The sequence below is a fragment of the Gekko japonicus genome, unplaced genomic scaffold (genome assembly GCF_001447785.1).
Source record: "Gekko japonicus isolate JY-2015 unplaced genomic scaffold, Gekko_japonicus_V1.1 scaffold581, whole genome shotgun sequence".
In the NCBI taxonomy this organism is placed as follows: Eukaryota; Metazoa; Chordata; class Lepidosauria; order Squamata; family Gekkonidae; genus Gekko; species Gekko japonicus.
Window position 1 is genome coordinate 939,392 of NW_015172570.1, and position 12,984 is coordinate 952,375.

At 43.9% G+C, this 12,984-nt stretch overlaps 1 protein-coding gene across 1 annotated transcript in view; it reads right to left on the reverse strand.

The window, feature by feature from the left end:
* RASGRP1 (RAS guanyl releasing protein 1) overlaps positions 1-7,606 on the reverse strand; it is a 97,283-nt gene extending 89,677 nt beyond the window's left edge. The window contains exon 1 of the mRNA XM_015421353.1: positions 7,434-7,606. Within this exon, the coding sequence (XP_015276839.1) occupies positions 7,434-7,606 (173 nt within the window). The remainder of the gene's footprint in view (positions 1-7,433) is intronic.
* Between the last annotated feature and the right edge of the window lie 5,378 nt (positions 7,607-12,984).

Below are 12,984 nucleotides of genomic sequence, written 5' to 3' on the forward strand. Positions count from 1 at the left end.
AGCCTCTCCCCAAGATACCCTCCATGTTTCAGGAACATTGAACCAGGGGGTCCAATTCTACAGGCCCCCAAACAGGTTGCCCCATCCCCTCCATTGTTCTCCATAGAGAACAATGGAGGGAATAGGCCGTCAGCGCCTACGGCGGAAGAGCCACACTCAAGGGGCCAAAGAGCCTACCACCATGCTGGACTACAGTTCCCAGCTGCTTCAAGGCAGAAAAGGGCGGGAAAACAGAGACTGTCCCAATGTGCGAGGTGGCATCAATATAGACTGCAGCCCATCCAGGGAGGAGGCCGTCTTCGTCCTACAGGAGGTTAGGAAAGGCTCCTGCTGCCTGTGCTGACCAGACTGTCCAGGCCACAAGCCAGAGACGTGGGGGAACCCTGGGAGGCAGCAGAAATTTAGCCACTCCACAGTAGGCTGGACTGGGGAATGAATGGAAGTTTCCCTGCTCTCTTGGGCCAGGGAGAGAGAGGCTAGAGCAAAGAGCCAGAGACTAGTGGGAGAGGAGAATGATGTAAGCTGCTTTGGTCCCCATTACAAAGAAAGACCAATTTTTCTCCTGGGAAACCTTTGTTGCCAATCTCCAGGTGAGGGCTGGAGATCACTCAGAATTACAACTGCTTTCCAGATGGCAGAGATTAATTCCTCTGGAGAAAATGGAGAACTCTGTGTCCTTTTACACTGCTGAGATGCCCCCCCCCCCCATGAGCCAATGTGACGAGACAGTCAGGGCTTCAGAGCACATTGGAGGCTGCAGGTGTGGGGGGGAGATGGGAAGCTGAAGAGAGGGAGAAAATAAAGGTAGGTTGGGTAATTGGTTGGGAAGGAGATAGGGTTGCCAACTCCAGGTGGGAAATTCCTGGATATTTGAGAAATGGAGCTTGGAGAGGGTGAGGTTTGAGGAGGGGGTGGGACTTTAGGTACAATGCCATAGACTCCACCCTCCCAACCAGCCAGTCCCTCCTGAGGAACCACTGTTGCCAATCTCCAGGTGAGGGCTGTATATCACTCAGGATTACAACTGATCTCCAGGAGGGAGGGGGAGGAGATGGAAAACTGAAATCAGAGGGGCAGATAATGGCAAGTTGATGCTTGGCTGGGAAGGAGATAGTGTTGCCAACTCCAGATTAGGAAATTCCTGGCGATTTAATGGTTGGAGCCTGGAGAGGGTGAGGTTTGAGGAGGGGTGGGACCTCAGACAGGTACAATGCCATAGACTCCACCCTCCAAACCACTCAGTCCCTCATGGGGAACCATTGTTGCCAATCTCCAGGTGAGGGCTGGAGATTACTCAGAATTACAACTGATCTCCAGGAGGGAGGGAGGGCAGAAGTCAGCTGCAGTCACAGGGGCAGATAATGGTACATTGATGGTTAGCCAAGAAGCAGATTTTTTGCTCACAAGACTCCACAGCTTAGAGGGAACAATTGAGGGTGCCTAATTGTAGAAATGTCTCAATGGAGACCTGTGTGCTGCATTTTCTGGCCCACATTGTGTGACCTTGGACACCAGGTATTGTGTAACATAAGGTATGTGAGACTTTATTTCCACATTTGTGTCTTTCTAGTACATACGCCTAATATGTACTTAACCTGCTTCCAGCCTATGCTCTCGTTACACATCACATCTTTCTAGAGTTTGTTGTATTGCTTTCACAACGAGCTTTACTGCTAGTTTGAAATAAAGTCAGAGTTAATTTAATTAACAGAAGGGCACAATGATCTGTTTGCGCTGAAACTATTTAAGAATCCTATGGAAACCAACCCTGGACATCGAGAATATTAAAAAAACATCAAGCTGCCTGTACTTTCAATCAGATCAGGAGGTTACAAAAAATAATCAAGAAGTAGCTTCCCATCTAATCCCTGCAGATAATATACCAGGAACACCAAACGTTGAGCTGCATCCAGCAGCAAACAAGAACACCCCTCTGGCAACAGAGAACTTAGCCATTTCAACACAAGATATTTACATAAGTGCTGTCATGTTGCAATTAACTTAGGTTGGCTCCAGTAAGAGGCCTGTAAGGGGCTTTCAAGGCAAGCAAGATACAGAGGTGGTTTACCATGGCCTTCCTCTTCATAGCCCTCCTTGGTGGTCTCCCATCCAAGAACCAACCCTGTTTAACTTCCCATATTTGCTAAAATACGTGGAAGAAAAATAAATCCTGTGAAAAACTATATTTACTTTTCCCCCAGTTTATCCTGAGTAGATCTTTCAGCGTAAAACCCAGTTGAAAAACATACATCAAGCCTGATATTTTCCATTTGGGACCACTCTGTCGTAGCTCTTTAAAGCGGGGCTATTTTTGGGCAGGAACGCACAGGAATGGAGTTCCGCCTGGCTTCAGAGTTGGATACGCCCACTACAGCCAAGACCTCTGCGTGCGTGGCTACAGAGGGAAGGCCTGGAGAGCGATACACACCCACTCCCCGGCAACTCCCAGGCAAGCCAAGGGAAGGCGTGGGGATGTGGCCTAATATGCTAATGTGTTCCTGCTAATGGGTGTGCCCTATTATGCTAATGAGTTCCTGCTGGGCTTTTTCTACAAAAAAAGCCCTGCTTTAAAGCATTCAGCAATAACTACAGGCAGATTCTGAGAGGCAATGCAAATAAAACATTAGGTGGATTGTAAAAATATGTTCAAAGGTGATTTTTGATCCCTACAAACTGGATTCTAGATCAAATGAAGGATGAACTCTCCCCAGAAGCTAAATTGACTAAACTGAAGCTATCATGCTTTGGTCACTGGGAAAAACAACAGTGCTAGGAAAAGTTGAAGGCATCAGGAAAAGAGGAATACCCATTGTGAGATGGATTGATTCTATAAATAAACTCACAGCCCTCAGTTTGCAAGATCTAAGCAAAGCTGTTACTGATATGATAGGACAGTTTGGAGGACATTTTTCACAGAAGAGAAGAGATTGGATTTATACCCCGCCCTTCACTTGGAGTCTCAGAGCGGCTTAGAAACTCCTTTCCCTTCCCCTCCCCACAACAGACACCCTGTGAGGTAGGTGGGGCTGAGAGAGCTCTGACAAAAACTGCTCTTTCAGGAACAGCTGTGCCAAAGCTTGTGACTGACCCAAGGTCACATCAGCAAGTGCAAATGGAGGAGTGGGGAATCAAACCCAGTTCTCCCAGATTAGAGTCCGCACACTTAACCACTACACCAAACTGGCTCTCAACAGGGTCTTCATAGGTCAGAAGCAACTTGACAGCACCTGCGTGCGTGTACACACACGCACACACACAAAAGTGTTCCCTCTAGGCTGAGTTAGTGTGAGCTAGCTCACAGTTTTTTAGCCTCCGGCTCACACATTTTTGTCTTAGCTTAGGAAGGATGGCTCCAGAGCAAACTAATTTATGCAGTAGCCAAATCATTAACTCACAACTTTAATTTCAGCAGCTCACAAAGTAGAATTTTTGCTCACAAGACTCCACAGCTTAGAGGGAGCATTGTCAGGAGATGATGAAAAGCACAGGCTAAACCCCAGTTTTTATTGCCTGCCAGTTTAAGAGTTTAGACCTATAACTTTCATGCATCTATTTCCGAATTTGGGTCCATAAATAAATAAATTAAAGAAAGAAAGAAATCCACAGATCACACATGGGGGGAACCATTCTCAACTGAGCCCTAATTTTTCCTTTACCCCTTCCTATGTATGCCCTTGGACGCATGTGCAGGCAGTGTATTGAGTCATATAAGAGAATGGAAAGTCTGTCCCTGCCCAATGCAAGTTAGTTATGCTCCAGAGCATGTGCAACTTGAATCATAATGTAAGGAAGAACTAGATGGGGATAGGGGAGGATGAAAAATGAGGAAATCTTCTAGGTGCAGGTGCTGCACCTATCTTGTTATTGGATCTTCCCCCTTTCCCCCATTTTTATGTATAGATAACATTGTTTTGGGCCATCTGCTGGATATTTTACACCACATTCCCCTCCCTGCCGCTGCCTTAGTCTGCCATCAGATCCTGTGCAATATTAATCAGCATCTATTGAGGTAATGTTTCTGGGGCAAAACATTACCCACCCACCCTCCATCTGCACAATACCTTACAGATATATGCATGCCCATAACTCGATCTAAAACAGATGGGGAGCAGATGCATGTGTATTTACAATTAATTTATTTAAAATAATGATGACTGCATGTATTGGAATGGGAAAATAGGGCATGATTGAGAGGGTAACGGGCCTCTGGGTGCCAAATCCATCAGATAGGAGTAAAGAGTGCACAAAGTTAGTGTTTATGGATTTGTACAAGAAGAGTAGCATATTTTTTGTTTTAATGGAGTCATGTAACACTTTGATGCAGCTTTTTAAGGTCAATGGACAGAAAATGAGTTGAAATGAAAAGAGTTATTAAAATTATCTCCTACTTCTTCAAATACTTTCAAAGAGGCTGTAACAGTTCCTTGTTTTTTTGTGTGTGTGTCTCTTTAAAAGTTTGGTTGCATGGCTGTGGTAGATAGACTAGAATGGTTGAGAGAGGCAAGTATGGTATGATTGGTAGTTGACAGAGAGGGGGAGGGGTTTTGGAAGTGAATCTGGTTGGATGAGTATGTGAGTCAGTCAAGTAGTTTCAGTTACAAGCAGAGGTCATTTTGGGGGGGAACGCGGGAGAATGCAGTTCCCCCGGGTGAGGTGCAAGGGGGCGGGGCACACGATGAAGCCCCACCCCCTGCTTCTGGCCGCCCCGCTTCCAGCCCTCATTCAGCCAGGAGGAGGCAGGAGAAGAGGGAGGGTAAGTTGCTTCCTCCCCGCCTCTCCCCACCCCTGCCTGCCTGGGGCCAGGGAGGGCCTTGGCGGGGCTTCCTCGCACTTCCGCCGGCCTTGCAGGTCCACCGCCAGGCCCCTGATGTCAGGGGGTGTGGCATATGCTAATGAGTTATGCTAATGAGTTCCCCTAGCTCTTTTTCTACGAAATGACCCCTGGTTACAAGTGACAGTTGATGAGTTTAGTTAGACAAGCAGTTCTGTGTTGAAGCAGTTATAAGCTGACAGCTGCGGTTGTTCAGTGAGACAGAGAGAGAAAGCTGAAAGTTGAATGTATAGAAAACAGTAAAGTTTAAGTGACCGACAGTTAAAGGAAAGTCTGAGTGTCATAACAAACGGGAGAGAAACAGTGAACACATATGGCATTGAGATAAACAAGTGTTACAAAATTACATGAAAAGATCCCTGTCAGTGAGGGAAAAGATTGGGTGTGATACCAAAGCAATTGTTCATCATTTACACATTACTAGTTACATTGTACCACCCTCTTATTTAGTATTTATTTCAATAAATCCTCTTTTATCAAAGTTTATACCAGCTCTGAATGACATACTTCCCAGGACCACATAGTTCCTCGTGAGCCTTGAACTCGGTCTACCAAACCAGTAAGCAAAAGTAAAAGCATAAAGGTTTGGAAATCCTTAAAATTTCCTGGTGGCAGCAGATTCTACCCAGTTAAACAAAATACAGAACACTTTTAAAGTGAAACTAGTCCTCCCCAATAAGGAGGACATCACAGAGGCAGTCATATTGAAGTTTGGGTAATGTTCAGACTTAAACATGCAATAGATTAATTGGTTGAAAACTTGGTTGATGTATGAAGAACATTTGTGGACTGCCCTCCTGTGTTTTCATGATTATTGTTTTTCCCATCGCATGATATTCTGTTATGTGATCCTATGGTTATTGATTATGTAATTATGTAGTAATATTCTGTGCTGTATAATTTTAAAAGATCAAAATAATTTTTTTGGGGGGGAGAAATCACTTTTCATGTGCAACACATACGAATGTCAGGTTTCTCTTGGCAAAGAATGTGTATCAGTAGTGGGTGCCTTTCAGGTCTATTAATTTAACACAATTTGATCTGGAACACAGTAACCTATTGTGCTTTTAAAAGACTTCTTTACTATATATCCAACAGCAAACAAGGAACTCGGCCTCGAAACAAAAGATCTTTCAGTCATCCTCCATGATTCATATCTGAACTTTTTAACTGGAAACTTTTTTATTGGAATCATAAGTCATTATATGCAGTTCCTGTTACTGAGGATGCAGTTGCCTTGTATTGCCCTTTTGTAGAATCTAGTTCAGAAGTTAACTCTGAAGGACTATCCACAAGGGGAGTGTGTTGTGCAGTTGAAGGATTATTCTTCTGCAACAAACCGGAGGAAGATTTATAGTAATGATTCGTCACTATAATTAATATGGTGCTATATCCCCATTCAAATCCCACACAAGAAGAGCCTAAATATGTTTACTTGGGAGTAAATGTTGATTTGTTGCAGTGGGACTAACCTATTTTCTCCTGACCTGGGGTCTTTTACATGCAAGACCTTTGCTGTTCCACTGAGGTATTTCTTTTAGCAGAACTGAAAACAAAAATGGATTATGAACTCATGTTCTCTTCTCCCATTACTTCAATTGGCCTTTTAACACAACATGTCCTGATTGCTTGCTTCCTGTCTTTGTAATCTCAGCTGTTTAAACTATAATGGGTAAAAAGACCATACTGCAGAACATTTTAAAGTGGCAATGCAACCAGGAAATGACAGAAACAGATCAACTATTCCTCTTATCAGGTGAATCCATAGCACTTCACCATTCCATACAATTCAGAGTTAAACAAAATCCAAATCAGATCTGAAAAAAGACAGAACATCACAAAAAATACTGGATTGCATTAGTTTGACAATAATGTTTTCGGAATACTACTTGAGTAGATAATGACAATTTCAGGCAAAACAACTAGTCTGTCTCAGGACATGCCTTGGCCAAGTATGACAGTGGACAGGACCTCCGTCTTGGAGGATATTCCTGTACCCATACCATATTCAAGGTCCAAATGGGACCTTCAGAGGGAAACCCCAAGCATACAATTCTAGAAGAAGCTGTATCTAGGGAACCAGCAGAGATGGGGAGCCATGAGTCCCCTGATTTGAGTATCCTGTGAACACGCATAATTACCCCTGTGGCCCCAAGGTGGTGGTGAGTTGAGCAGCAACCTCGACCACAAGATAGAATTCACATCTAGCAAACCCAGGCATCCCATCTAATGATCCTGTTTTGGAGCAGAGAACTGACTCTTGCCAAGATCAGGGCCAACTCAAGCCAATAGAAAGGGTGGAGCAACCGCTGCGCAGTGGGCTGAGGCACTCTTGTTCCCCACTCTTCTGCATTTTTAAGTACCAAAATGGCCACACATTCCAGCTGTTTCAGCACTTCAAAAGGCACCAGGGAAGGGAATAAGAGCGCTGTGCTGCAGGCCCAATGAGGCTGGCCCTGGAGCTTGGGGCTTTGCTGGTACAACATTCCCTGAGGCCAGCTCTTGTTCAGATAGTGGACACTGTTACGACTTATCAGCTTTCAGATCTTCCCTGCTACCCAGTTTCCTTGAACAGCTCATGTGCTGAACTGTGTGCTGCTACCTTCTTGGTGGTACTCCTTTATTTGATCTGGTTGATCGTCTGACACTTGGTTCAAAGGCCCCTTCTGGTTCTTTGGGTTCTGAAGGTGCATCATGTGTGTTGTCCATCATGCTCAGATGCACCGTTTCTATTTGCTGTGCTTCATTTTTCTCTGTTGGTGTGTGATCAGACATGCATTTTAACCCAATGTTGCCCTGCCTAACTGATCCAGAGTGTTTTGGAACAGAGAATACTGATCAGACTCACCCTTTTAGGCACTCTTCAAAGTGCTTTTATCCCATTCTTGAATGATCAGACCCATATCAGACCTGGCAGCCAAGGAGTGCCGCTGTTGGCCATTTTTAAAAATAGTTTCTTCCTTGAGCATGCCCACAAGCACTGCTATGCCTCATGGGATATGTAGTTCATGGGACAGTTGACCATTTTTTAAGTCTGTCCTCTGGGCATGCACACAAGTGCTGATCAGCCTGCTGGGACATGTAGTCTTCTTCTCTAAACTTTTCAATTTACCCCTTCCCCAAAGTACAGGAAAAAGCTGAAGTACAGGGGAGTTATTATTTGAAAGTGTTTATGAAGAAAACAAAGTTTAAAGCAGCCCCTGTGGGAAAGGGGGAGAGAGAGAGAGGTGCAAATTTGCAGTTGAGCGCACTTTGCTAACTAGTAAAAAAAATGGTGGCTGAAAAACAAGAGGCCAGTCAGGCCTGCTTGACAGCTTGGGTGTGCAACAGAGTGATCAGACAACAGGAAATCCAGTTTGAAACCAGCTCAGCTCAAAAACCGGACTTTCATAGGTATCCAGTAAACATGCAGTAAAGGGGGACGGGACGGGACACAGACAACTGGGGCACGGCAGACAGATGTTACTGTATGATTGTGTATTTTAAATCCATAAAAGAACAGCAACAGCAATGGATTAAACTTCACGTCTGATCACAGCCTTGGTGTAGATTCCTTTCTTTGTCAGTGCTCTTACAGAGATAAGATTATTCACTAGCTTTGGAACATAAAGACAGTTTGTAATGAACACCTCTCAGGTTTCACCATTTGGGAGCTTGCGATTTGTTGTCCTGGAGCTGACGCCTTCAACCGTTACTGAGCATCCATCTACAACCCTTAATACTTCTTGCTTTTAATGATCTAATGTTTCCAAAAAAAATTATGAGGACACATATGGGCCATGCAGTCACTGTCTATATACCATATATGACTTTTTGTGTCTCCTAGTGATAATATATTTCTTTATTGGCTGCTTAAGTTTGATCTGAGATTCTTTGCCATTTAAAGGCTTTCTTCTGATTAGCAGTAGAACAGTTCTCTCTTAATGTGGCCTTGCTTCCCACAGAAGTGACAATTTTTCTCACCTTTGTTATTTATATTCCTGTGCATCATATTCCTCCTAAAAATGTATTTTATTTAACTGAATTTCTAGCCCGCCCTTCCCTGCACAGCAGGGCTCAGAGTGGGTTACAACAGTAAATATACACAATAAGTTAAAACAATAAAAGTTGATTGATAACATTTTGCAGTGACAAAACATTCTTAGACTCAATTCAAGACACTGTATAGAAAGAATAAAGACCCATCTCATAAAAAAGTGCTTGCGCCATGCTGCTTGTTAAAGCTAGGCCTTGTCCCCTTTGTTCTGACACAAATAGTTGCTCTTTGTGAGTCTGTCTGTCAAGTAACCATGCTGTGCACCAGAAGAGGTTGCCATCTTTGTTCCTTTGTTCTCACCTGCTCATGCCAAGAGCCTCTGGTGATCTTTCTACCTTTAATAATAAATGGGCTTAATCAGGGCCCATAACCCTTGTTGGTAGAGTAATTCACAATGACGGTGCACAACCTGATTAAAGAGTAGATAAAGGTTTATTTAGGAACTAATATACCTGATAGGAAAGAGGAGAGACAGAGATAAGTTCCTAACTACATCTCTAGCTGAGAGACAGTAAGTCTGAATGTGGCACTTGCAAGAAGAAAGTGGAAATTGCCCTAAAAGTAGCAATCTGGCTGTCCTCACTATCCTATCTAATTGTCTTCTTGCTGCCCCCTTCAGGGTCTTTTTCTTTTCTTCTTTGTACACCAGACATTGTCTTTTCCAACACATTATAGATACAAATGTAAGAAATTTGGCCAAAGCTTTGCTGAAACACCCCTAAGATTTCCGAAATAATTAATTTATTTAAGAATCTTCCAAAAGTTTTGTAATTAGAGAAGTTAACATATCAAATATACATGTTAAAATAACATAGACTCCATTCCATTTAGGTTTGTATTAGGTATGCACTGCATTATTTTGTGAAGGGTATTTTCTTACTTAGAAGGCTAGGAGCCATGTAGGACAATATCCATCATGGTCAAGCAATCTCTAGTTTTTACTTTTATCCTGTGCACCTAAGCCTGGGCAGAAACTTCTTCACCTGAATAGGATGGAAATTCTCATGGTTCCAGATCTTAGACCTATTACATATCTTACTGTTAATGGAAAATAATTAAGGGCCAGATGATCCCCGTGTTTCTGAGACTAATCTGTGAGGAATAAAATCATTCAAAGGCTTTTGCTAGGAAAGCAGGCAGTTTATTTTAAGAATGATTCATTCTGATACCAGGCCACTTTCACACACACATAAGAACATAAGAGAAGCCAATGTTGGATCAGGCCAATGAGCCATCCAGTCCAACACTTGTGAATACTGTGGGAACACAATCAAAGAAGGAAATTTTTGGACCATAAGTTTATTTTATAATCACTGGGCTAGTGATTGCACTTTAAAGGTCTTATGTGCATATTTATCCTGTGTCTGGTGATTTTACTTCTGAACAATTTACTTTATGGTCCTTATTGAATCTATACTTTGTATATATTTCTGATTGTGTTTATGTGAATATAATTATTAACCATCTTGCCACATATGTATGACCTCTGAGGAAGGCCTATTTGGCCGAAACGCGTAAGGTCAACTTTTTAAGCCCTTGATATTGTTATGTTTTATATACATTGGTTGTAATTGGGCCCCTATATATTTTAAATTTGGTTATTATCAATAAATACATGTGCCTTTTTTAATGGAAAGGTTTTAATATTGGCCCTCCTTTTCACTAACCTTTGTTTGGTTCTGGAGTTTATTGTTAGGTTCAGTTTTTTCCCCTTCTTGTTTCTGCAAAAATACTTGGTACCATCAGGAAGTCCACCGGTGGGGCCAGGACACTAGAAAGCTGTTGCCCCCCCCCAAGCACCCAGACCAAGAGTTCCTATCTATACCTTGTGGCTAATAGCCACTGATGGACCTCTGCTCCATATGTTTATCCAATTCCCCCTTGAAGCCATCCATGCTTGTAGCTGCCACCACACTAAATAACACAATTTCAATCTACTTTCAGTGCACTTTGTAACTGGATTTCACTGTGTGAATTGGCAAAAATACACTCACAAACGGTTGCTAAAGTGGATTGAAACTGCATTATTTAGCATGTGTGAAAGCATCCACAGTTATTTTGTTATAGGTGCACATGTACTGTGAGGAGCAGCTACCCTATCGGTGTACTTACCAAAGAAGAATAGCTGCACAGTCACACACTTCAAGAGGCTGCAGTGGGTGGGTGGGGAACAGACCAAAAGCAGCCTTTCTGGGCAGAGTTTGGCTAGCTTTAGCAGATTACATAAAGAGTCTAGGGGTGCTCTTGGACCCAAGCTCTACTAATGAAGAAGCAGGTTGGACCATTTGCTAGGAGTGTCTTTTTTCATCACTCTTTGCCATACTAATCCATGCTTCCGTAACCTCAAACCTGGACTATTGTAATGTAATGTGCTCTACATGGGGCTGACTTTGAAGACTTCAATTAGTGCAGAATGCAGCTGCCTGTCTTCGGCTTAAGAATGGGTGCTATAGATGTATCAGTGGTAAAACAGTTGCACTAGCTACTGATGTAAGAAGAACCTAGGCATGAATTGGCTCTCAAAATGTGCATACAGGGTTGGTGTTTGTCTGTATCAGATGTGTCTGAACTCAGTTGCTGCAATAGCAGAACCTCACTAGTATTTGCTTTGCAGTTAGCTCATTGTTTTTAAACAGGAAGTAGACATGGTGGTTTTCTTAGCTTCATAGTTAATATAGGCCCTGTGTTTGCTATGTCAAACAGCAGAAACCACCATGCCTGAAGAGGTTGTGCTACTGCAGCTGCTGAACTTTTATTGCTGCACAATCAAAGAACGGTTTTGCTGTGCTCTAGCCAGCTCAATGCAAACTGGATTCAGAAACCAACAGAAATGAGATGGCAGTTCATTTCAGTAACATCCTGCAGAAAGCATGTCTTTCTGAACTAAGCTTGATCTACTAAATAGACTGTTTAAAAAGTTGAAATCATTGGTTTTGATGAACATATCTATATGCCCAATCTTTAATCTTTTGTGGAAACCATGAAGGTTTAACAATACTTTTACCTGCTTAGAGCTGTAGTATGGTGATATTCAGAAACACATCCAACCACAAGAGGAAGGACAGCCCTGTGGTTAAAACCTGTTACTGGGAAAGAGACTAAAATTAAGTTACAGGCACTGGTTTGAGTGTAAGAAGCTTTCAGTCACAAGTGTTCTTGTTCCCCATCCTATTAATTCAGTGATTTCCATACTTTACTTAGTTGAGGAACACTGTCTCTATGAGCTGAAATGGGAAGCAAAGTTTTACTTTTCACATTTAGGGTGTTATGCTATCAATGCATGTTAAATAAAATGACTGAGTTCATTAATTTAAGAAAGGGGATGGTTTGGGGAAGGGAGGGATATCAATGCAATATAATGCCCCAGAGTCCATCCTCCAAAGCATCTCTTGGAGAACTGATCTCTATACTCTGGAGATCAAATGTAATTCTGGGAGATCTCCAGGCCCCACTTGGAAGCTGGCAATCCTCATCCTCTGCCTGTGTTTTACTTTGCTACATCGAGACTAGCAGTTAGGCTTGGATCTAGCAAAACAAGCACAACTTTTTTCCCCCTCTCATCTCCAAATGCAGCCCCAAAATGCTGCATTTTAAAAATTGGCCTCTTCACTTCTTCTTTAGATAAAAACGGGGGTCTTTTGGGGCCGGAGCACACCAGAGCACCGCTCCGGAAGCCCAGGAGGTGGCAAAATGGTGGCTGCAGCAAGCCCCGCCCCCAGCCCCCCCCGCTACGGCCTGTTGCTGGCCTTCTGGACCTGCGTTGAAGCGCTGCAGCCCCAGGGAGGCCCAAGGAGGCCCGTTGCTGTGTTACCAGGGCCCGCGCCGGAGCGCTGCGGCCCCGGGGACGCCTGTCACCGCATTCCCAGGGCCCACACCAGAGCGCTGCGGCCCGGAGGAGGCCAGGAAAGCCGCTCCCCCACTGCCTCCCTGGGCCAGCGCCAGAGCGCTGCGGCCCAGAGGGGGCCAGGAGAGCCCCCCCGCTGCTACCCTGGGCCAGTGCCAGAGCGCTGTGGCCCAGAGGAGGCCAGAAGAGGCCCCCCTGCTGCCTCCATGGGTAAGTGAGGGATCCGTGGGGGGTGGCGGAGGCTTGAGTGGGGGGGAGCCTCCCCACCATCTC